The 24,095-nt window shown below is 45.2% G+C and overlaps 9 protein-coding genes across 9 annotated transcripts; 4 read left to right on the forward strand and 5 right to left on the reverse strand.

The window, feature by feature from the left end:
* Window positions 1-199: 199 nt before the first annotated feature.
* On the forward strand, window positions 200-1,037 carry V1513DRAFT_444450 (uncharacterized protein). The gene has a single exon (XM_066897964.1). It carries the CDS (start codon window positions 249-251, stop codon window positions 897-899), a length of 651 nt encoding a protein of 216 aa, XP_066753580.1. The 5' UTR covers window positions 200-248; the 3' UTR covers window positions 900-1,037.
* V1513DRAFT_444451 (P-loop containing nucleoside triphosphate hydrolase protein) lies at window positions 933-3,462 on the reverse strand. Its single transcript, XM_066897965.1, has 3 exons — window positions 3,429-3,462; window positions 2,851-3,375; window positions 933-2,793 (listed from the first exon to the last, which is right to left on the reverse strand). Exons 2-3 carry the CDS (start codon window positions 3,082-3,084, stop codon window positions 1,210-1,212), a joined length of 1,818 nt encoding a protein of 605 aa, XP_066753581.1. The 5' UTR covers window positions 3,085-3,375; window positions 3,429-3,462; the 3' UTR covers window positions 933-1,209.
* A 1,146-nt stretch (window positions 3,463-4,608) lies between these two features.
* On the reverse strand, window positions 4,609-5,782 carry V1513DRAFT_444453 (uncharacterized protein). Its single transcript, XM_066897966.1, has 4 exons — window positions 5,571-5,782; window positions 5,344-5,482; window positions 5,251-5,275; window positions 4,609-5,184 (listed from the first exon to the last, which is right to left on the reverse strand). Exons 1-4 carry the CDS (start codon window positions 5,719-5,721, stop codon window positions 5,032-5,034), a joined length of 468 nt encoding a protein of 155 aa, XP_066753582.1. The 5' UTR covers window positions 5,722-5,782; the 3' UTR covers window positions 4,609-5,031.
* A 2,428-nt stretch (window positions 5,783-8,210) lies between these two features.
* On the reverse strand, window positions 8,211-9,600 carry V1513DRAFT_479156 (uncharacterized protein; the record flags this gene model as incomplete). Its single annotated transcript, XM_066900295.1, has 5 exons — window positions 8,211-8,420; window positions 8,474-8,871; window positions 8,927-9,069; window positions 9,124-9,372; window positions 9,497-9,600. 5 exons carry the CDS (start codon window positions 9,598-9,600, stop codon window positions 8,211-8,213), a joined length of 1,104 nt encoding a protein of 367 aa, XP_066753583.1.
* Window positions 9,601-12,325: 2,725 nt separating this feature from the next.
* V1513DRAFT_444464 (uncharacterized protein) lies at window positions 12,326-13,189 on the reverse strand. The gene has a single exon (XM_066897967.1). The coding sequence runs from the start codon at window positions 12,882-12,884 to the stop codon at window positions 12,687-12,689; it is 198 nt and encodes a 65-aa protein (XP_066753584.1). The 5' UTR covers window positions 12,885-13,189; the 3' UTR covers window positions 12,326-12,686.
* On the reverse strand, window positions 13,060-14,219 carry V1513DRAFT_444467 (uncharacterized protein). The gene is given in 6 exon segments (XM_066897968.1): window positions 13,060-13,327; window positions 13,381-13,484; window positions 13,561-13,757; window positions 13,847-13,906; window positions 13,934-14,016; window positions 14,027-14,219. The coding sequence occupies 5 exon segments, from the start codon at window positions 14,000-14,002 to the stop codon at window positions 13,182-13,184; spliced, it is 576 nt and encodes a 191-aa protein (XP_066753585.1). The 5' UTR covers window positions 14,003-14,016; window positions 14,027-14,219; the 3' UTR covers window positions 13,060-13,181.
* A 1,061-nt stretch (window positions 14,220-15,280) lies between these two features.
* On the forward strand, window positions 15,281-16,021 carry V1513DRAFT_458473 (uncharacterized protein; the record flags this gene model as incomplete). Its single annotated transcript, XM_066899697.1, has 2 exons — window positions 15,281-15,707; window positions 15,795-16,021. 2 exons carry the CDS (start codon window positions 15,281-15,283, stop codon window positions 16,019-16,021), a joined length of 654 nt encoding a protein of 217 aa, XP_066753586.1.
* A 1,087-nt stretch (window positions 16,022-17,108) lies between these two features.
* Window positions 17,109-18,648, forward strand: V1513DRAFT_59684 (uncharacterized protein). The gene has a single exon (XM_066900560.1). It carries the CDS (start codon window positions 17,474-17,476, stop codon window positions 18,533-18,535), a length of 1,062 nt encoding a protein of 353 aa, XP_066753587.1. The 5' UTR covers window positions 17,109-17,473; the 3' UTR covers window positions 18,536-18,648.
* A 4,175-nt stretch (window positions 18,649-22,823) lies between these two features.
* Window positions 22,824-23,426, forward strand: V1513DRAFT_59898 (uncharacterized protein). Its single transcript, XM_066900564.1, has one exon. The coding sequence runs from the start codon at window positions 22,924-22,926 to the stop codon at window positions 23,236-23,238; it is 315 nt and encodes a 104-aa protein (XP_066753588.1). The 5' UTR covers window positions 22,824-22,923; the 3' UTR covers window positions 23,239-23,426.
* The last annotated feature ends 669 nt before the right edge of the window (window positions 23,427-24,095 follow it).

Below are 24,095 nucleotides of genomic sequence, written 5' to 3' on the forward strand. Positions count from 1 at the left end.
TCAACTGCTAGACACGATTTATCGTTATGAATATGTTTTCTGGATATTACTAATCATAAACAAATTTGAGGGGGAGCAACTCTGGATCTTGGTCGATGATTGCGAATTGTTTGTTGCCTTGCTCTCTTGCGTCATCGACGATGCCTCGAGTTCTTAACACCGGGCCGCACATTTGAAGCCCACACTTGGCCGTCCATCACATCACACAAGTCCACATATTTTCACCAATTGTTGCTCAATTATTCGCAATGTCTATCCAGCCTCGCTTCCTCGCCCATAAGCTGGCTGCCGGCTCGTCAATTAGTGCAGCTTCATCGCCTACACCGCACGTCATCGATCTCTATCTCGACTATGTCTGCCCGTTCTCAGGTCGTCTATTCAACACCGTCTACAACTCACTTCTGAAAGAGCTAGATAAGAAGTATCCCCCCGGCGCGTTTACTTTTGTGTTTCGACAGGTCGTTCAGCCTTGGCATCCGTCATCCACTCTGGTTCACGAAGCCGCGCTCGCGGTTGAGAAGCTTGACGCCTCGAAGTTCTTCGAATTCTCTAATGTTCTGTTCAAACACGCCTCGGAATACTACGATACTGCAGTCTACAACGAGACTCGCGCCCAGACATACGACAGACTCGCTACTCTTGCGTCCGAAAGCGTGGGTATCAAAAAGGACGAAATACTGAAGCTACTGGCTATTCCCCCTTCGGAGGACGGCGCGGGACATAACATCGGTAACGAGATCACGATCGACTTGAAGTTGTTTGTGCGCCAGCATCGGCAGAACTCAGTGCATGTCACGCCGACTGTTGCCGTTGACGGTATTATTAATAATGATGTCAGCTCTGGATGGCAGTTAGAGCAGTGGTTGGAGTATTTGCAGGGAGTCTACGACAAGAAGTAAAATCGCGAATGTGTGCTGTTTGCTGAAAGGAAGATGTACTTGCCAGCTGAAATATGAGGTATGTGTGCAACACATGTACAACCGTGAATTCTATAGAATAAGTCTTATCAATAAAGACAACGACTCTACAATCTCCAATGTCTGTATCACCTGATAATTTGATCAGCCACATCCGGCGTATACCCCGTCAACAAAATACAAGAAAAAGACAACCTTTCATATCCTATGATTTCTAAAACCCGTACGATGTGCCTAAAGCCAAAAGAACCTAACAAACGACACGACAAGCTAAATACAACGAAAGGACCACTTAGATAACAATGTTCTTTGCTAGACTGCTCTTGTATTCCAAAATTGAACCATCCCATCGGGTAGTTGTCTTGTTATTGCATACGTAAATGTCTTTAGCAATCTTGTCCAAGAGTCTGAAATCGTGCGAGACAACGACAACTCCACCCTCGAAAGCATTGATAGCCTCAGCGAGCGAGTCAATAGTGGGAATGTCCAAGCCATTAGTAGGCTCGTCGAGCAGGATGACATTCGGTGTCTCGATAGCGAGTAAAGCGAATACGACTCGCGACCGCTGGCCTTCGGAGAGAGTCGCCATAGTGGCTGTCTGGCCCTCACCAGTAAGGCCGTATCTACCAAGCTGCTGACGCCAGAACTGGTAGTCCTGGGAGATTTTCGGGTACTTGTCGCGTACAAACTCGAGTGCGCTCTTGCGAAGATCAAGTTGGTCGGCAGAATGCTGAGAGTAGACACCAAGCTTTAAGTGAGAGTGACGGGAAACACGACCATTGGTTGGCTGCAGTTCACCGGTCATGATTTTGAGCAAAGTAGATTTGCCAACACCATTGGGTCCGACAAGAGCAACTCGAGAATCCATATCGACACCAAAGTCAAGATGCTCATACAAATTGTCCTCGGCATTGCCCGAATAAGAGAACGTAACATCATCAAAAGATAAAACTGGAGGAGGAAGCTTCTCGACATCGGCGAATCGGAAAGAAAACACCTTATCAGGAACAACCTTTTCAATAAAACCGTCGGCCTCCATCTTGTCGAGAATCTTCTGTCGGGATTTTGCCTGGCGAACCAGGTTCGCGTACGTACCGGCAGATGCAATGAACTTCTTGATATGCGCAATTTCTTCCTGTTGCTTGTTATAGGCCTTCATCTGGTTGGTCTCCATCTCAGCACGAGTCTTGACGTACGAGTCGTAGTTACCACCGTAGAGGTTCAACTTCTTCAATCGCATATCAATCATACTTGTACAAACACCATTCAAGAAATCCTGAGAGTGTGAAACAAGCACGAGAATTCGGTCGAACCGCTTGAGATACTCCTCCAGCCACACACATGCCTCCAGATCTAAATGAGCAGTGGGATCATCAAGAAGTAGCAAGCTGGGCTTAACGAACAACGCCTTGGCCAGCGCGACACGCATTCTCCAGCCACCAGACATATCTTTCGTCATCTTCTTGATGGACGTATTAGTAAAGCCCAATCCTCTGAGAATCAAAGACGCACGAGATTCGAAAGTGCTAGGATCCATGCTTTCGATTCGCTCGTACAGCTCCTCAAGAATTTGTGACTCAGGCCCTTCCTTCTCCAAAACATCCTCCGCCATCTGCTCCAGTCGCTTGAGCTCATTCTCAGCCTCGCGTACGACATACTCGAGGGCGGAGTAAGTTGTGGCCTCCGCAGGCTCATTGAGAAGGTAAATATCGATCTGCTCCGGGATAGGGTATTCTCTGGCAGCAATGGCTCGAAGGAACGTAGACTTGCCGCAGCCATTCTCGCCGAGAAGACCGTATCGACGACCGTAATTAAACTCGAGGGTAGAATCCTGGATTAAAACCTTTCCGTGGAACACCAATGAAACGGACGTGACCTGCGTGACGTAATCGATTAGTTTGATCATCCTCTCAGTCTTCAAAGAAGTACACACCTTGACATCTCGACTGGTAACCAAACTAGACAAGACACCGGTAGTGACACGATCGGATAGCCCGTGCTCATCCTCTTGTAATTTCAATTTGGCCACCTCAGTGGCAACGATCTCGGCCTCGGTATCAGACTCACCGTTGACAGAGACTGCGGCGGAAGAGACCTTAGACGAAGCCTTAGAGGACTTGGTCTCCGCGCGTTTGGCTTGACGCTTGGCTTTAGATGCTGAAACCATTGTTGATTTTAGTGTTCACGAGTGGGGAACTGTTGTGGTTGAAACTTCGACAATCGAGATGCGTCCAAATAGATGTGGCGACAGAAAATTGGGATATGTCTGAACTAGCTGTATATATTTAAAATAGAGAACGTAATCCCGTTTACTGAAAACAATGCACGATATCCTAGAATTTATCGTACAATAATACAAATCGACGGAAGGAATGAACAGTCTTGATCAGTGCGTGGTGCCACGACTTATAACTGTGTGATCAAGTCCGGCGAAAAATTGTTTTCACGGTAAGTTGGCCTATGTGAGGGTTAGGGTCTTATTGGCAAAAACCATGCGGCGTTGTTGACTACCTATTGGCGACGATCGTTGCCTATTTCGTTTTCTTTTGGTCCTAATATATTGTCTTCTATCTTCGTACGGATTTTCTAATTATTTAAATATTAAGCGTCTGCGCGATTTTGTGGAGACTGTTGTATTCCTAAAGAAGTTTCGGAACTGGCAAGAGTGGGAGCCCGAGCCCCTGAAACTGCTCCTTACTAATGTTGCTATTTGCCACTAGCCGCTCCTTGTAGGTAATGATATGCTATGGTTACACACTCCACATAATTCCAAACCGCAGATGAATTATAGAACCTATTATTTAGTTTCTTAGAAGTTGCTGACCCTGGGATGGGGATGATATCCCTTACGAATATGCGCTGGAAGAACATGTGTATGTTGACAGACGGTGCATGTAAGAAAGATTATTGCCTTTATCGTAATCTAGGTCATCTTGGCCATGGTAGCTCCGGCTTTACTACATGGAAGGGCAATTCAGGGCTCATATATTAACTGAAGGTTTTGTGAGCAATTCGAATGAGGTTACAATGACTTAGGAACTTTGGTGGTCGCTTCACCAAAGCCGCAGTATTTAGAGACATAGTGTCAGCAGCCAATGCAACAAGCTGTTTCGCAGGATAGCCCAGCTTGCTCATGTATATGGAATATTAAGAATATTCCGAGCCGTACCTACCCATCCCGTCCTTGGCAGTGAACATAGACAATGAAGTTAACAGAGTGAACCGAGATAGAGAGATGAAACTGCACATGAGCCGCACAGTCTGAGGCACAAAAACCGTCATCCGGAGCGGGTTTCTTTGTTGAGGATCAAACTCATGTTACCTTGCGGACTGGCGTTCGTGATGGGCAATGTGGAGCTTGCGGAGAAGACTCGAATGAAATTTTGGTTTCAAGCGGTGGTTGAGGAAAATGTTGAAAGATGTACGAGCCAATGCTAACTTTCGCGCTGACCAGTTGTGCATAACTAGCGTCCGTGCTGTCGGAGAATCGAGATCTTGTCCACAACTTCAATCATATGACTACATCGCGAAGTTCTACAGGATTTCTCAATACAATATTCTCCTTTCCTGCATGGTGCCTGTGCCTTTGAGACCCTGTCATAATAAAACGTTTGTTATATGCTCCAATAAGATGCAATGCTGCCAGATTGATTGATCTATCAGCCAGGATGTATCTATTGTATAACCCTACCCGGGGACAGTGCAATGAATGACAATCAATCCATATATAGAGTATCACTGTACAAATCCGACAGGATGCATGTCACACGGCAGATACTTATCTCATAACTGAATTCGCAGTTACAATAATAACATGAGTGCTATTCGACACACTGCAGATCTGATTGATTGAACTTTAGCGAGAACCTGCTGGAGTTATATGTCAATGACGAGTATCCTTCATTGCTTAAAAGAGTGGGGTTATGATCCGGTGAAAGGTATGTAGCAGATAAGGCTTCTACAAAGTGCAGTAGATGTTTCACATCTTAATGCTCGTAGTATTCAACAAACGAACGTGCGGAGCACACAAGCACGAATGACGATTACTCTGGTCCTATCTATACCACAGTAACCAATAATGTTCACTTTGCAGTTCTAAATTCTCCACAGAGAACTAATTTGTTTTCTTCGCGTTCTGTTCCTTAAACAATGCCCGCACCAGAACTGCAAAACTCCCCATCAGGCCAAACCCGGCAATATGAAGTGTTTGCGTGATGATCTGCTCTTTCCACGGCTCGGCACCCGTTGCTCCAGCGGCAGCTGCAGCCTATAGTCAGAGTAAGTCTGGTGGCTGGTGTACTTTGGGCCCGCTATATCGGTCAGGCATACTTACAATTGGCAATATCTGATTAGTTCCCCTGCGAAAGTCAAAGAGTATCAGTACTTGATTATCTCGATGCTATCCAAAAAAATTGACGTAGCTTACCAGAAAGCATTAAAGCACTGAGCTGCAATACTTGCCCATACCAAACAAAAACCCCAACTTACAATCTTCAACTCCAAAGCGCTCAAGTTGAGGAGGTTGGGCTGCTCAAGGAGGAGACCGGCACCAAGAACCATGGTCCCTTTGTGCTCGAACAAGTCTTGTTAGCGTTTTGTCTCTTAGTCCTACATACTGGTTTTATTTTTTAAGATTTTGCCAGCAAGACTCACCTTGTGCCATCGACTGGATGTGTGCAGTGAGCCCCAATTTCGGGAACGGCGTCAACGGAATTATCAATCCCCATACGAGCCCAAACAGTTGCAACGAGACACCAGACCGCAGCAACAATCGAGCAGCGATGGATTGCTTGCTTTCCGTCATTTCGAAGATGCTGGCAAGTACAAAGAGCGTTTGGTCGAGGATGCTAAAGAAACGAGACGAGGATTTATGCGGGGAAATAATGTCGTCATCCCTCGTAAATATTAAGCGGGGCTAGTCTTTATGTAATCTAAGGGGTTTGTGTGTTTTGTTCACAATTGTTGAAGCGGTAAAAAGCAGCACTAAAGTTGCGCGGTAGAGCGTCCTTCTCAATCTTCGATAACGCATGACTCATAGTACGCAAAATCAATCGCGCAGGTAAGAAATGTTCGCGAACGTACCTGGCCAATCATGGCCTAAGCTGACGAAAATCGTGGGACGCGCCTGCGTGCCGGACTAATAGTGTTATCATTTCAAACTCTCTTAAGGTCTTCGGAAATTTATTCGATAAAATTTTAGCTGGCAAAAATTGCTTTGTATGCACCACTAGCAGTACGACCAGTCTGACATTAGGTTACTACAATTTAGACAAAACGCGCATACTCTGGCAAAAGGCGTCAGTAAACACCAAGGAACAAATCCACAGGATAGGTAGTATTAGCAAATCTCCTATGCCTCGTTGTAGGATTTTGAATCAGGGCCCCATTTAGGTGCTTTGGTGTGTTCATTTGCATGGGTTACGGGCATAAGCATAACACGCAGCACGCGGGGACCGGTCATCCATCGCTTTTCTCGACTGAGCCCACGATGGCATCTGTCTATCTACGGACCTGAGTTATGCGTCGGCATTATGACTGAAGCTTTCTGCGCATATTTATGCTTAGGCTACAGCTAAACAAGCCATGAAGCCTCGACCAAATGCTGATAGTCTATCCGTTGAACGAGCAGCTCGAGATATTTGGATATGCATTTTTTTTACGGTCAGGAGCACGTTGGGCACTCCCATCCGCTTGCGTTGTTAAATACACATTCCAAACATATTTTTTCCTTCGCTCCTCACACTGAGTTAATTAGTGTTTACTCTATTTTGCTTATTTGTATTTGTATTATCACTGATTGTAGATGCTCGGACGGGGCTGATGGAAGCATATAATGGCGGATGCCATCCTCTGTAGAATGCGTCTTCGCCCTGCACGAAGGGCAACATCGGGCAAGGACTGTTTAATGTATAGCCTACGCATATTGAGAGATGTTTCATATTTTTGCGTCCCAACTTGAAGCATTTGTACAAATTCTAATCGTTAAGTTAGTGTATAAGTTCCGTCCTAGATCAAAGAGCATAAGAGAATCGTTAAGTTAGTGCATAAGTTCCGTCCTAGATCAAAGAGCATAAGAGACATCCATCATTTATTCCATGACAGCAAGGGGTCGTCCAGTGCCATGATACGATGACGATCACTTTCAGCACTAAAGGCCGATATCGAGCTGTGCTTAAGAAAGTTTGGTAGTCTAGTCCTCTTGTGGCTCAAGGAGAAACAAAGGTTTCGATTTCCTTCACGAATGGTGGCAATTCACTGTCCGCGACTGAGCGCGGTTTGCTTGAAAATCCAGTGGCATTCGAGGCGCCGCAGACAATTTGGGTCATAACGGCCATACTTGGTTTGGAACACTAGATATTGCAGGGTTTAAAAACGGATGTGCATACCAACGATATCAGCAGCGAACAATACATGAGCGACACGTATACACATGGAAATAGCATTACTTGTACTGATAAATTTAATAGGTAGTGGTTGAAGACGGTGCCGCGACTATACAGACCGATAGTCTCGATATTAGTCTTACTGTGGGGGATGAGTTCCCGGGGACGAACATTTAAGTGTGGACGAAAAGACGCAGCCAATTTTGTTGGAGCTGCGTTATTGCTCCACATCATCGAGTCCGCGGTCCACGACACAGCAATCCAGCGGTATAATGACTCTTTTTCTGAAAATGAATTAGCGTTGGTTTAAATGTGCGAGTAAAAGCTGTGCTACGTAAGGGATATGGATAGCTTATTTCCGTCAATGCTTTTGTTCGTAGTTATTGAATTGTCTCATTTTATTGGAATTAGCGATTAAACATTAATTTAGAATGTCCCCGACATTCACTTTTCTGTTTATTCCGGTTACAGAAGTACGTCAAGCATCACATTATTAAGTACTCACTACTCTCTTCCAAGCTAAGGCGATGACCCATATTCGAGATGACCTGCCGAACGACTAGTTATTGCAAATACGGTGTCTCATGATGGGAACATAGGACTTCGATGGAACAGATGACTACGATATGAAACGATCTCTAAAACTTCGATGACTTGGTTTTAGTATGAGGCACATCATCGATAAGGACCCGCTTAAGGCAATTTGCAAGAAGATCCTGGCTTTTCGTTGAGGCGTACACCATCGAGCTCCAAGGAAAGGTGGCGCGTTTTGCTGTCAAAAAGTATAAGTCGCAATGATGGCTGCCAGAAAGGCTAGATTTGGAGAATTGAATATCATTGTATTGTAGGCTTATTTGTATAATATTTTGCCAAGTTATTATTGAATTATTATTTATCGAAATGAGAACTTTTATGAAAAAGAACTAAGAAAGTCAATAAATCTATCTGCTGCGGTCTCTCTCATTCCAAGAATAGCAACCCCGAAGAAGTCTCGACGAAAACGAACATTACTGTCCGGAATTTTGCAGGCGGTCCATTCATCGTCTGGAAAAAAATCACTAATCTTAACCCCAGTCGTCCTAGGAAGAGGATTGTAGGAATGTCTGTCTTTAATTAGCCACTAAATTGCCATGATCGTGAGCATATGGGCCTTCGCAATAACATTTTGCTCACCTTTCGGACAGGCTGTTTCCCATCGGCTCGCCAGACTTCAAGAAATAGCTCATTCAGTCTCCCAAACCACATGTGATTGCGGTATTTACTTGGACCGTATTTGCCTTGCTCCAAGTTGTGTTTCATGTTTCCATCCACATGTTGATCCATTCTTTCAACCTCCGCAACAACATCGTCGATATTCTGATATGCAGCACGAGGATTTTTAAACCGTGGCGTTTCCTTAAGGCATATCAATACGACGGCTTTCGCGCCAAGTCGTTGGAGCCATAGGTCCTTGTCATCGCAGAGTGCCCGATAGTCCTCACTAACTCCACATTCAATGACCACATGCACGGAAGGACGTCCACGACTACGGTCATACGAGAAGGATTGATCTGGCTCTTTCGAGCTCTTACCTTCGGAGCTTAATGCCATCTTGGTAGTGGATCCAGAGTGAATAATCAATTATACTGGGCTTGTGAGTTGCAAGATATCCCTTAACACTTGAACCGATCATGTCGCGGAACCATGCGACTGTGTAGCCATGAAGCGCGCTTTGGGTAGTTATCACCGTCACAATCTGCATTAAACTATTGTAGGATAAGCTGGGATATCTGTAATATTTAGAACTGTCAGCTACTGCCCGTAAACACAATTCAATCAAGTACCTCTTTTCCTCACGAATATTGTTCTCTGATTTAAACTTAGACCAACTTTCTTCCAATTTTAAATACTGAGAAGGAGGCAAGCGAATGTCCAATCGCTGCTCTGGCGGACTATTCTTCAAAAGGCAAAGAGCCTTGTCATAGTTCGAAGAACGATCGTTATCCGTCCTCGGTAAAGTATCCGTAGACCCAACAATGGGCCTCGCGCCTGACCTCGATAACCTAGTAGACTGTCTGGTGGATTCCGGCGAACTGTTCACCTTCAAACGCTCTCTGGTAGTGTGACTGGTCAACTATGGATTTAGACATCCTGGGCGTGGTAGACAATTTGTCGCTCTCCAGAGATCCGCAAAGAGTGTGGAGAAATGCCACGCACTATTGTACCCATATTTCAAGAAGCGATGAGAGCTCAACGCAAGCGTCATCTAAGTGCGATAAGAGATGAAATGATATAATCTCATGGTAGAGATGATGTGACATGATATACGGCAGAAGTAAGATCATCACAGCTTTGAGTGCTGCTTCTTTTCATATCGACAATTACGTAAGTTGTCAAGAATTCAGTGGTAATAATGCACCTTTAGTCCGCTACAAATCATATCAGCACCACCAAAGTTTCTTTAACCTAGTAGAAATACATTGACTTGTTAAAAATAATATGTACAAAATTTAGCAGATCTAGGTTGTTTAGTTGACTGAAGGTCTGGCAGATCATTTGCGGTGGAGCATTATTGTGTCATAACTATGGTGATTGCTCACTCTTTGTGGACATATCAAGTGGGCAAGGGTATTTGCCCTAGCCGTATTGGGATACATGAAACCCTAATTCATAGAGGCTTTCATTTACGGGTGATGGACGCCACTACAGAACTTTATTTCCCCACACGAACACTCATCTCGTTTCTTCGCATTCGATCAAACGCTGCTCGTCCGTTTGGCTGCTCTCATGTGCACTTCCGTTGGGTTTTCCATATATTTGGACAATTTCCCTACTGCATAGGTTATATCAGGCCCCGCATGGAGTACTATCATAGGATTCATTAAAAACCCTATAATGGATTGGTACTTCGAGAGTAGCTCCAACGGTGCTTGATAGCCTTCCTCAATCGGTTCATCTAGATTGAACGATGATTGAATAGGAGTCTGTACGGTCTTGCGAGATCCATTCCATAGAGTATAAGAATCCTTTCAATATGTTGTCTGTGAAAGCTTGACGGAACCGTCATTTGCTTGCTCCATATTTGTGAAGGCTCGGGACGTTTAGGTTCTAATAGATAGAATTGATTACAAAAGAGTTTGCTAAAGAGAAAGAAGAGAAAAGGAAAGAGAGAAAAACACGGGAGAAAACTTCTAGGACGAGGTCCTCGGGTAACCACGGGACTAATCAACTTGCTGGCCAATGGGAGCGAAGGCGCAGCCGAGCCGCACCTCTCGGGCTGTAGCCCCTGACAATATTGACTCCTATGAAACCGGTCCAAGGTTCTTTTGAAAATTTGGACTTCTTTACCAAATATCAGCAAATCGTCGACATATATGCTAAGTGGACTATAGAAGGGAGGCCGAGACTCTGGACTTCTTGATGTGACTAGTCTCATGGATATTTCACGTCTATTCCTATTCCGACACTCCTACACCCAGGTAAGACAACCTCTTCGGAGCTACCTCCGCAGGCACTCCATCATGCGGGAAGAGGACGGTGAGAGTCTAGTTATGAAAGAGGATAGCGCTGAGGCTGTAGATAGCTTGCACGAAATTGTAAAAGGCTACGCCTAGACTCGGGCTTGCGGCAATGCCGTCCAAACGGGTGGGCGATCGTAGATATGGAATTATACAAACATTATCACTAGAAATCGATTACTAATCATTATTGCGATAGGTCATTGCAATATGCAATATACGATTCTGCAATACAATATTTGCAATATGAAAATTGAATGCAATATTGCATATTGCATATTGGAAACCATGCCTGGACCTAGCTAAGTATTGACGGATAATTATTCGAGGCGGATATTTCGGCGGATACAATCCGCCTTATCCACCATTCGTGGACAGCCCTAAGCAGTGATGGCTTGCGCGTTTTCCGCCATTTTGAAATTGCTGACAGGTGAAAAGAGTGTTTGGTCGACGGGTACCAAAGAACCGAGATGAGGGTTTGTGTGGGGAAATAAAGTTCTGTAGCGGCGTCACCTGTAACTAATAAGCCTCTCTGACGCATCAGGACGCCATTAAATTAGGTTTCATGTATCCCGATACGGCTAGTGTAAATAACCTTGCCCACTTGATATGTACTGCGTAAGAGGTGAGTGAGCAATCACCATAGTATCTTATTGCGGTGTGGATATGATTTGGAGTCGGGTCTATTATTGCGACTGTATTCTTTGCACCTTACGTTTGATGCTGTAAGAAGAAGCGCTTAGGTTGTCACTATCTTACTCCTGCTGTATATCATGTCACATCACTTGGAATGAGAGATACCGCAGCAGATAGATTTATTGACTTTCTTAGTTCTTTTTCATAAAAGTTCTCATTTCGATAAATAATAATTCAATAATAACTTGGCAAAATATTATACAAATAGGCCTACAATACAATGATATTCAATTCTCCAAATCTAGCCTTTCTGGCAGCCATCAATGCGACTTATACTTTTTGACAGCAAAACGCGCCACATTTCCTTGGTGGGTGTACGCCTCAACGAAAAACCAGACTCCTCTAGGGGCTGTGGCGGATGCGGATATCCGCCTAATTTGACCGAATCCGCCATCCGCCATGAGCCATTACAAGTAATTTTCTTTTTTTCTTTTTCTGTTGCACAGCCGGCTGCAGTCGTGCAATTCACGATTTAAAATGGCTGTCCCCTCGGCTCACTTTATTTGATTTATCGCAATTTCTGTTGAGCTTCCGCGACTTACGCTGCGACGGTTTTTTTTTAATTTTGTATGTCTGACGCTGCAATTGTCTTATTGATTTGGAGTTGCAGGTACCCATGTCTCTTGCGATTGTGGTTGACTGCGCTGCCGAGTGGGTGTGGGAAGAATCAGTGACAAGCTACATAATACCTTACCTGGATCATAAGGAACTAATTCAGTCGCTCTAAATCCGCTTTTAATGTTTGAAGGAGATAGTGCCTCTTCTCGCGCGTTTGATAAAGCCGCAAAAAATCAACCTTATCAACGTGATTGGTACCAGCCCTTGTGATATCCTCTACTTGACGACAGTAAGATCGCTTTAGTGGCGCAAAAGATCCAACGTCCAGAAGCTGTAGAAGATGCGAGGAATGAAGAGGCATATATAAAGGAACAATAAAGTGGTCCATACAACGTCGATCGAACTCTGGCGTAGTATTGGTGCGATGACCGTCTATAATTAACAGCCGGAACCTTCCTTTAGTGCGATCGCGAGTATTTCTGTCAAAAACGTCTTGCAGCCACTAAAGACCAAGCTCATTTGTAGTCCACCCATTGGTGGAGATAGAATAAGCGACACCATACAGGCGCGACGGGCCTTTGGAAATTTCATCTTTTTATGGCCATCATGAACACCTGCAAGATCTTTATCTGCGTCTACCACGTTAATCTCGCAGAGCAGTAAACCACGATTGTCAATCTCGATCCCCTCTTGCCCTCCTCCCGAATAGCACGGGTATCCAGCAGAAGGTAAGAAAGAGGCAGAGAAACAGGGTCGTACTCAGTGAGAACACAATAGAGCTCATATCCGTACTTGTTTGTGTTGAATGTAGAGTCGACAAATATTTCCCTCATTTTCGCCCGATTATAATTAACTGCATCACTGAAGCAGGGTGTGTCACGTTAGTGAAACACCAGGTTCTTGGAGTCCTTCAACGAGCTGATAGCCGTCTTGTTCTCCAATGAGAAGCTGGGCAAATAACAAGTCATTTGTCAGATCTCTTTCCCACTGTATTCTAGTAAATGAGAGCCAGACGTTGTAGACTTGTTGCCTAGTTAATAGTGTGCATGTCCGTCCGCTCAACTGAGAATCACCTGCCGGTCCGATTAAGTTCTGATACATCTGCCAGGGAGAAAGAAGCTTTTGCGCATCTAAATAGAGCTTCGTACTTCATCGGTCACATGAAACTTATGGTGTTTCAGCTGACATCTGTGTTCGTAAACTATGACTGCTGACCCGTTATCCTTCGACAAAATGATATGAAGCTGGCCGTGGCAATCAAAGAATTCCTTCGGGACTAATTAATTTGGTTATTAGCCAGCCGACTAAGCTGCACCTACCTTGTGCAACGTCGGATTACGTACTTGTACCGCTGAATGCATAGAGGATCTCGCTCAGTTTGAACAGATGAGGCTGAATTTGATTTTGTCATTTCTCTCGGTGCACCGTCGTGACTGAAAGTGGTAACCTGCGCAGTCGAAATGTCATAACTGAGCAGCATTGCAATTCGTGTCTACAAAGCCCTGTCACCAGTTTGTGCACAAAGTCGCCATGGAGACATCTGTCTCGATAAATAAAATATTGGCGGAGAGAGCGGTCCTTATTTTCAGAGACTGTGCTGCAAGGTTAAACTTATGATCGTCATGTTGCTTTAGAAGCGACGATACGGTTTCAGTGAACTCCTCATGAGTATCATAATGCTCGTCAAGGTCATAGGTTGTCCGCCCCTTGGGTCACCCACTTTTCAACGCCATCTGGCTGGTGTTAATACAAATTGATGTAGTTTCGAGACGTCACCAAAATATGGAGTGCTCACATTGTCACGGCAAGTCTTACAACTCTTCAGAGGTCGACCGTCATGACTTACAAATATTTGCTGAATAAAGCATGTGTCGTGGCGCACCAAAGTTTTGCAAGAAGCACAATTTTGGCTGTAGTTCGAGAAATTTAAAGGACCATTAGCATTGTTCATAATTGCGACTGAAAGCCTAAATATTTAATATTAAACGCAAGAACGAAAGCAAGAAGTATGCAAAAACGGAAGCAGGGGATTACTGTAGTTGAGGAATCATTATGACGCGTCGAAATATCAGGCACTGAGTAAACAATTAGGGCGAGGGTTTATATACGCTTAAACGGACTTTCAACGCTAGTACAAACATGGAATAACTCAAAACCAAACTTTAGTACTCTGTAGCATTATTGTTAGCCTGTGCTGACCGCAATTGGCAAGGGCAAGGGGTTTTCCTATTAAGGATGGTCTTCCTTACTGCCTTTACCAAAAGAAGCCAGTATTAAGGCTTCTGAGGAATTTAAATCCTCTACTATTTTGTAGAACGATACGGCAAAGAGTGAAGGGACTAGGGCTGGAAGAGTGACAGGAAAACTTCATTAGGCAAGTTATGGCCTCAATTTCTGCTACCTACAAAAAAAGTAAAAGAAACTGTTAGACATCGGGATCTGGTATAGACAAGCGGATAGTTTCGATAGTCACGTTCAATTAAAAATGGATGTCCTACTTCAATTGACTCTTGTCAATTGATGTTATCCAAAGGAGTTTACGACGCCTACTAATACTTCTAGTGTTGATTGGTCACAACATTACCCTCCGCCCATACTGCCCATTTGGCGATATCGCATCGTATTTTGGACGATATAGACGATACAATATCGCCGAAGACGATAAGATATGCGATATAGGCAAAACCGGGCGATATCGTATCGTGTTCCAGCAATATTCGCAAGCAAAAACTTTTTGCGAATAGTTCTGCGCAGCGAATATTCGTAACAGCCCTATCCATATTCGCATTAGTAAGCAAGTTCTCTTCAACTATTTGTTCCTAGTAACATGATCATACGTAGAATCTGATGTGAGTAATAGTAAGATCCGGCATCGGCGTCGTCCACATGATGATCGATGAACTCTATGACATTATCTGTCCATCTGAGGAGTGTACGCAATTGTGAGTAATTTTAGCGCATACTCTTTGCAAATTTACCAATCACCATTGAGCCGGTCCTTCTCGATAGACAATTCGAAAAACAAGATTTAAATCATTCATGGAACCCTTTAAAGGCGAACGAGGTGATAACGACATTCATTAAGCTATGGAAAGTGGAAGTCAAATGACTGCTCAAAATGGTCTAGCGACATCACTCCCTAACAGATCGGCGCGGTTATTTCTTGCCTACGAGGCCAACGCCAGATGCACACGCGATATCCTCAAAACACTGTCAACCATTCAGCACTATGTCAATTCAGCTCAGACCGCCCTCAAGTTTAACATCCGTCCATAACAGCAAATCCCCCATCATCTACACGCGGCCTTCTGTTACATTCCTCCAAGGGACATGGCACGTCACGCATTCGACTCTACCAATGTGGAAATCTAACAGGAATGTCCACATAACCTACACGCCGTTGTTATGCTCGTCCGACCCCATACATGACGGTTCTCTTTCAGCAGCAGCTGCAGCTGACACTCAGCTGGATGATATGGTGAGCTACAACTCGCTGAACGGCGACAAAGTGAAAACAGTACATGGTATAGATACTCCAGTCGCGGATGGGGGTTGGCATTGGAGGGGGAAAGGGTGGTTAGCCATTGCGAGTTCCCATTGGGAGATACTCGGTTATGGGAGTGAGAAACCTGACGGCCCTGTCTCCTTACATAATAGTGCTACTGAAGCTGGGGCTCAGATGGTCGTGGAAGGTGAGGCTACGGACCCTGCGGCCGACATGTCTGTCGCTGCTGCGACGCAAGACGGGAATCAATGGGTTGTGACATACTTTACGAAATCGTTATTCACACCGGCAGGAATCGATATATATTCACGGTCTGCAGGGGGCTTGAGGGATGAAACAATCAATGGCATCCTGGAGATGCTAAAAAGGATGGAAGGACCAGAAATGGTGAAGTTGGCAGGGGAGATGTTTGAGGTTAAGAGGGATCATTGTTGGCTTGAGACTTGTAAGAAGCTTACTGTGTGATGTGAGATGGCCACGGTTCCAAGAGAATTATGGGCGAGCAAACCGACCATTCCTGCTACACACTTTGGTATCTCTCACGGAGTCTCTCACGGAGTGCGTTTTTCGTGATCGCGTGTAGAATTCATTGGGCAGCAGAAATTTATATTATCATTTGAATTATTCCCCACGTGCGACTAAAGTCGTTCATGAATCCTGCTGCAATGGCCTTTGCAATGCAACTATCCTTGTGATCTACATACGGATGGTCTTTGAGTCGGAGATGAAGCAAAAGTTTTCGTGTAATTGTGTGATACACTATATATCGCTGCTATGAATGATGTAGTCAAACACAAGAATCAGATTCGCCTGCACATGCAGTTATCCTCTATAGTACCTACAGCAGACAACGGCGCCACCGGTATTAAGCAAGCACGACTCATGCTCTGTGACTGTCCTTGGAGCCCTTACTGACATGCCTGCTCCGGAACAAAGACTATAGTGGCCGATGGAATCTCAAGGCAAGAAGACGCAACTGCTGACCACATTGTTGAAGAATGCAAAGTACCGGTTGTTGATGGATCAATGTATCATAAGGAACCTCCGAGAATGGGCCAAAGGATAATTGATGACAACGAATGTATAATTGAATTTTCCAGGAGCATCAATTCAATGGTATACATGTTTCCGGCATCAGCTATGGTACGTCGTTGCCGATTTTCAGCGGAGATCTGAATTAACATCATCGAGGGCTACGACTTACTTGGACGATATTACAGCGACAGTTTAGAACTCAACAAAGAAGTGGATATGAGTTAACCCTGAACCCTGTTGCATCTGGAGCATTGAACCCGATTATTTAAAGCGTTCCTTTATCAAAAACTTAATATTCGCAATTTACCATTCAAATAATCTTCGTACATTTCGAAAACGTTGTGAAAATTAGGAAGGCCTGCTAGGGTTATGCGCTGCAGCCAGTCGCAGGTTTGGTTTTGAGACCCCTAACGAATCAGGGAAGCTGGGATCTTCTTTCTCTTGGTCTTGTCTATCCTTTGAGCAATTTTCTCCTCCATCTGCGAACCTGACACCATGGGAACGCACTTGAGAAAATTACCGGTGAGGTTTTCAAACTCCCTGAGAGATATAGCTGGAACCTTAATATAATCAGCTTTGCACGTGTTGCGACTTGCGAGGCGACTGAGGAGCTGTCATTTGTGAACGTGCTACTGTCGATTACCAGAATGGTGTCCCTGCATCGTGAAACCCAAATATCTTAGCCAATGCTGCGCCAGACCCTGTGCTAGCTGAGCTGATCTGCCTTTTAGGAATCATCCAGCGGAAAGACCGACCGATTCCTCCGGGTGGGTAGGGGTGGTATAATATGTTAACTCTGCTCTCTCATTTCAGTTAAGCGATTGATTTACAAGCGAGCTACCAGATACTGCCAAAATTGAACGTTACTTATATATCTGCACAATGCGTATTTCGTCAAGACTGATTTTTGCTGCCACGAGCACGATTGCGTGCGTTGCTTCGGCAGCCGCCCTGAACATCACCATTATACAAAATGTGCCCTTTGCTCCAGCAAAGCTTCCGACTCCCTATGCTGCCGCACATTGCGACGAAATTGTCGAGTTGTTTAGTAGGCTCGGTCGCACGACTGTGTGGAATCTCGTTGAGAAGGTCCACGTCGAAGGCGATACTTTCGAACCGGAAGGGATTGTACGAATCGGTCCAGATCGCTACTTCGTGAGTGCTGGTGAATACACCACACCCACCGTCAAGTACGGAAGTAACACCATCATCAACGGAACGGATCGCACTGCTGGCTCAGGGTTCGCGCACATTATTGTCTTCGACGGCAAAGGCAAACGCGTCGCAGACGCTACGCTTACTGAGCGAGGCGCAATTGAATACCACAACGGCGGCATTGATTACGATGGCGAATTTATTTGGGCAACCATAGCACAATATCGGCCTAATACAACGGCCACTCTCATGCGCATCGACCCTCGCACGCTCGAGCCCACAGTCATCCTTCACGTCGCAGACCATGAGGGAGGAGTCGTCCACGACCCGCACACCAAGAAGTTCGTGATGCTAAACTGGGGGTCACGCAATGCCACCACATGGAATAGCCATCATAAACCCTCTCCCTACCCTTCGTTCACTACCTTCCCAGACCACACCAGGAACCCGAGCTACTACGTCGATTACCAAGACTGTAAATTTTTGGGCCACCCAAAAGCTTTCAACCACCGAGGCACCATGATCTGTTCGGGCGTCGCGTCTCTGTCGCCAACGGTAGCCATCGGCGGCGTTGCGCTCGTCGATATGGACACCATGATTCCTGTCGCGGAGGTCCCGATTACTATGACTAGTGATCTGGGTGTTCCAATCACCCAGAATCCCATGGATGTGACCATTGTTGACGGTCGTCTAAGGTTTTATTTCATGCCTGACCAGCACAACTCCACGTTATACGTCTACGAGGCAGAGCCGAACAGCCCGTTTGAGTATGGGGGTGGAGTGTATTAGATGCGGAGACCTTTAGAAGTCATGGTATTAGAGTTCGGAATAACTGATGAACCCTTTTTAAAATTGTATGGGTTCATGGAACAGATTTTACAAACTAATATATTTCGAGATGCTTTTCTAATTTCTCAACGCGTACGCCATCACGACGCACATAGTGTTTCACAAATATCAAGCTAACAAAAAGTGCCCACTTACGTACAGATTATCTAGGAATAAATCCCATTAGATTACATAAACTAAACAGTACCTGTTTTAGCTAGGAGACCGTGTTTAACCTGGCTTGGACTAAGTGCCAATACAATTCTGACAGGTGGACCTCTTGCTTCATATTCATCTTGTAAACCATTTGCCAGTGGAAATCAACAACTTCAATGCTATCCGTGTAGGGATAGGAAGCAATAATAATCGTTATTCATATCCGTATCCGTATCCAGGCAACATATAGTTATCCGTATCCGTATCCGTCATATCCACGGATGTCCACAGATATGGACGCAGGAATGACAAGAATATGAATGAAAGATATTGCAACCATCGCTAATAGGAGATAGACCGTTCAACTGGGTTAAAAACTTCTTTTTGGGCTTACAGTTCTAAGATAGTCGTATAATCCTTAAGATCGATCCGGCCATCCATATGTATTAACAACCCAGGTCACATTGCTCTGCAAATGAGCCGGCATAAACTGGTTTAATATACGTAACAAAATCTGTATATATTCAGGATATATAAGCTAAAAAAGCTGTTATTGATACATCTCCACATTTTGTCCCCGATTCTAGGTCGACTGCCGTATCGGGATGACAAGAATTAAAATTTACTAGTTATCAAATTTGTAATTAAATACGAAATATGAAACAAGCATACAAATATAAACACTTAAAAAATAAAGAAATAGTATAACGTAATCCATAAGCGAGCTGCGCACCCAAGCGAGCTGCGCACTTGGCCACCTACAAGCACTTTCGAAGTTCAACAAGTCCACGATAACACAGAAAATCAATTGAAACTACTCTGAAACCTCATCATTAGACCTCTCCAATACTTCTTGACAAGTGCCCGCGTTATGTCCTGTGTTTCCGCAGACGCCACATCGCCGTGCAAGTACTTCTCTCCGCCGACGACGATCACTGTTTCGACGTAACTCTTGCTGCACCTGCTGCTCTACGTCCCTCTGGAATAAGAGATCTTGCCCCTCTTGTAGATTAAGTGATCCTCCTTGCTGCAAACGTGTCTTTTTGGTTCTACGACGTTTACTTAATATCGAGTTGGCCTCCCGGAGTTCGGACAGCTCCGCACGCAGAAGAGTAACCTCGTGCATAACAGCTCGCGCACCTTTCGCAAACTGGTCGACAGCGCCGTAAATCAGGGTTTCAGGGTTTAAGAGCTATCCTGGTGCCTGGCAATTCGATTCTTGACAAATTCGGATTGCGAAACTGCTTCTGTCGGGTTTTGTGGTGTCTTCGATACCCAAGGTTGAGGCTCGAGCAGGGGGGATCCAACGGGTGTTGGGGTCCTGATCTTAACATCCAACTTCGAAATGACACTTTCCGGATCGAACGGAATAAGTCCTGCTCCTCTAAAGCCCGCTTTAATATTTCTTTCGGTCATTGCAGCCTGGAATGCGGCGTGAAATGCTGAAAAGAAATCTTCCTTGCTAACGTGCGTAATATGCGCTCGCATTAAATCTTCGATTTTCCGACCGTACGCTTGCTTTCGCGGCCCAAAGCAACCAACATCTAAGGGTTGGAGCTTATGAGACGAGTGAGCAGGCATGTAAAGGGTAATAATGTTGTGCTCTTTGCAATAGAGCTCGAAGTCGGTGGAATGGTGGCTCTCATGTCCGTCGAGGATCAACAGACGATATACTCCGGAAGTTTGTGACTTTGTATGCTTATTAAAGTGCTGGATCCAATCCAATCCTCTTTCGTTCGTTGTCCAACCATTGTCAGTGAGAGCGATCACCCAGTCGTGAGGTATTGTGCTGTTTTCATACCAAGACGATAGATGATTTTTGCCCGCAACGATGAAATAATTAAAACATGAGCACAATAATTATTAACATTATTAAGAGGAGGACACAAACAAATAGAAACTGATTATTCCGATATATATGAGCTCTTTAGCCTCATAGTGTCCCCATTCATTCGATGCCAGCGCAATCCAAGCAAGTCTCTTCTCTGGCTGAACAACCGCTCACAGGCAACTTCAGAAGCAGGGAGGGAAAGGAAAAAATCGCGTGCAACCTTCGCCACTTGGGGATATTCCCCTACATGAGTGTCCACCACTCAAACAGCCAGTTTGGAAAGTGGGCCTCCAAGGTCGTATCCTCTTTCATCTTGGTTGAATACAGGTTGCACATGAGCCTGGGTTTAGAGGCAGCCCAGTTACCATCAGTATTCGCGACACTGACAGCATCGTCAAAGTACCGATCGATGTCGGACACATGCTTTGACTGCACCTGTACTTTTCGTAACTGGCGCAATTCTGTCGATGTGTTCGTATGGTCCGAAGGGTTGAGCAAACGATTGCTGCGGCTGCGGCTTTTGTTCCGGCGGATAAAGCTTATGGAGAAGCGCTTTTAATTGTTCGATGAGGAAAGAGGCAGCCGCTTTATCCTCAAGCTCCTGTTTCAAGAGGTCGCACTTGAATCGAGGGTCCAAAATCATTGCAATATAGTAAACATAGATTTCGTCAACGAATCCAAAGTACTTTTCGTACTTTTTTAATGCGGCTTCAACAGCTCTTACCAACATAGGGCTCTGTCCCATGGCTTCAGTTACCATGAAGTGCTCGATCAGTTTGCATAATTTGAGACTTTCTTTCAACATCTGGTATGTTGAGTTCCACAGTGTGTTGACATCGTATTGAAGTGTTTTATCAGGAAGCTCCAACACCTGGCATAGCTTCTTCCATCGGTTACGTCGTTGCCGACTTCGGTCTATCCAACCCGCTATGAGGTCCATCCAGCTCTTTAAACTCCAGAACACGTTCCTTAAAAACGAATTCCGGTGTCAGCCAATGACCCACGACACCAAGGATGGAGAGATTATTTTTGCTGGTACAAACATCCAGCGACAACCCGATGGTGACACAGGTTAAATCTAATTCACGCTAAGATTTTCACGACTCTCTTCAAACCTTGCTCTTCACCGTCATACATGGGCAAACGAGTAGAGTAAAATGAGTACTCACGTGAGTTATGAGTACTCACTTCGAGTACTTAAGTGAGTACTCTACTCGCCATCATCCCAAACTCGCGAGTACGCGCCTCAATACTAGACCTCTGATTGGTCAATTCAGCTTATCTAATCATATGCAGACGCTAAAATATTACTCTGTAGAGGAGTTTTCAATTTTGAGATGAGCAATATTATGGCTTCTGAAGACCCTTCTTCATCGCGCGCTAGCACTCCTCTTTCTGATGATGACAATGACTTTCCTTTTCGAGCATTCTTTAGCAAATCCATCCCTCGGAAGACTCCAGATGGTCGTCAAAAAGGGCGGCGAACGTATAGGTGTATCCACTGCTCGGGTTCCAAGCCATTGACATGGGCTGGTTTGTCCTCAACAAATACTATGCCATGACCGATAATGTCCCTGTGTACGCCGCCGCCTTGCTTCTCGATCCCTCGAAGCGACAAGCCTATATTTAGCAGAATTGGCCACACCAATGGCACGACAATTCAATTGACGCCGCCTGCCGGATTTGGGATTTAGAGTACAATACATTTGTCATGCCTGAGCGGCCTGAGCAGGAGGATCGTACTGTGGGTATAGCTAATTTGACAAAGGAAAAGGATAATCAATTACAACGATTGCTACAGTCAATACAGGTGAAAACGACGCCACCTACTGAAAGCGACGACTTCAATATGTTTATCTCTGATACGCCTATAAGCATTGATTGCACGCCCCTAGAATGGTGTTGCAAGCGACAGCGATATCCACGCCTTCACCGCATGGCCATAGATATACTATCTATTCCCCCTGGATCAGCAGAACCAGAGAGGAGCTTCTCTGGCGCTAGGCGTACCGCCTCATGGGATAGGCTGCGACTCACGATTAAAAACATTAAGAAGGTTGAGTGTATAGGCAACTGGCTCCGTGAAGGGCATATAATTAGATCTAGCAGTGGCGGCGTAGGCCTAATATGTGATCCAGGGCCTCTTGATGATGGTATGGACATGGATCAGGACCTAGATAGTTAGATTAAGTGGTAATTCAAACGATATGGGTCAATCTCTGCCCTCATCATCTTTTTTATGCATCACGTGACCTCAAAAAGTGAGTACTCGCGAGTACTCGCGTGAGTATACAGGAGAGGGGCTTGAGGCGAGTAGAGTACTCACCGGCCTAATACTCGCCGAGTACTCATTTGCCCATGTATGTTCACCGTCGTCTTCCTCCTTCACTCGACACTCGCCCATATTCTTAATCTCATTGTTAAGGACATTCTTCGGGCGTTGAAGTCCGGCACGGTGGAGGACGCCAATAATGTTTGCGATATTTTCAAGGACGGAGAGCCGTGGTCCGTTGTAACGCCCGAGCCTCTTGCTAAGCTTCGTATCTCAGCCCTCTGGATACATCGCAGCCCGCAAAGGAAGCAAAAGTGGAATGACGTATGCAAGACTAACAACCTCCCGGACAAATTCATCGAGTATTATGTCTCACCCTGTGGAATTCGACATTCCGGATGCTAGATGATAAGAACAGGTGAATAAATTCCTTGAACTCCAGAAGGAATTCCCTCCCTTTACGACAAGAGATTGGGTCCGACTTGCGCAGATTCATACGGTACTTTCCAAGTTCAACGAGTTCACTCTCTTCGTATCTGAAAAGCGACCGCAGATTAGTCTAACGGTCGCAATCTATTACGAACTGCATGATCTGCTCAAGGACGCTTCGGAACGCAAAGAAACTTTCGAAATTCTGGATGAAGATCTTGCTTTGGCCGTCAAGGAGGGTATGAAAAAGTTTCAGAAGTATTATACTTTCATGGATATGTCGGACACGTACTACACAGCGCTTGCTCTAGATCCCCGCGTAAAAGGTGATTTGCTTCTAGCCGAGCTCGAAGATGAGGCCGTTGGGCAAGGAATTCTCGACGCTCTCCGTGCCAGCCAATGCAATACAACCTAGTCTACTGCCGGCCGCGCGAACTCCAGATCGCGGGACCGAGTTTAAAGACGTAGAATCCCGAATGTTGCAGAGGCTACAGCCTCTGAATCAGCCTGCACGCTCCGATATTGATAACTATTTTGACAGCCCCCGAGTCGGTGTGAATGACACCAAGGATCCGAACTGGCTGTGCAAATGGTGGCGGGCTCATAAAGACGAGTTTCCCCGGATGGCAGCCGCTGCCAGGGACTATTTAGCAGTCGCGGCTTCAGAGGTGTCGGTGGAAAGGATGTTCAATGTAGGAAGGGATATATTGGCGTTGCGGAGGCATTCGATGAAGGCCGAAACTATGCGCATGTTGATGTTGATGGACGCGACAAGGCAACTCTAGCTTCTTGTTCTCTTTTTATCTTTTTCTCTTGTTCTCTTGTTCACTTGT

Source organism: Lipomyces chichibuensis (assembly GCF_038497645.1).
Source record: "Lipomyces chichibuensis strain CBS 12929 unplaced genomic scaffold V1513scaffold_15, whole genome shotgun sequence".
NCBI classification, from domain to species: domain Eukaryota; kingdom Fungi; phylum Ascomycota; class Lipomycetes; order Lipomycetales; family Lipomycetaceae; genus Lipomyces; species Lipomyces chichibuensis.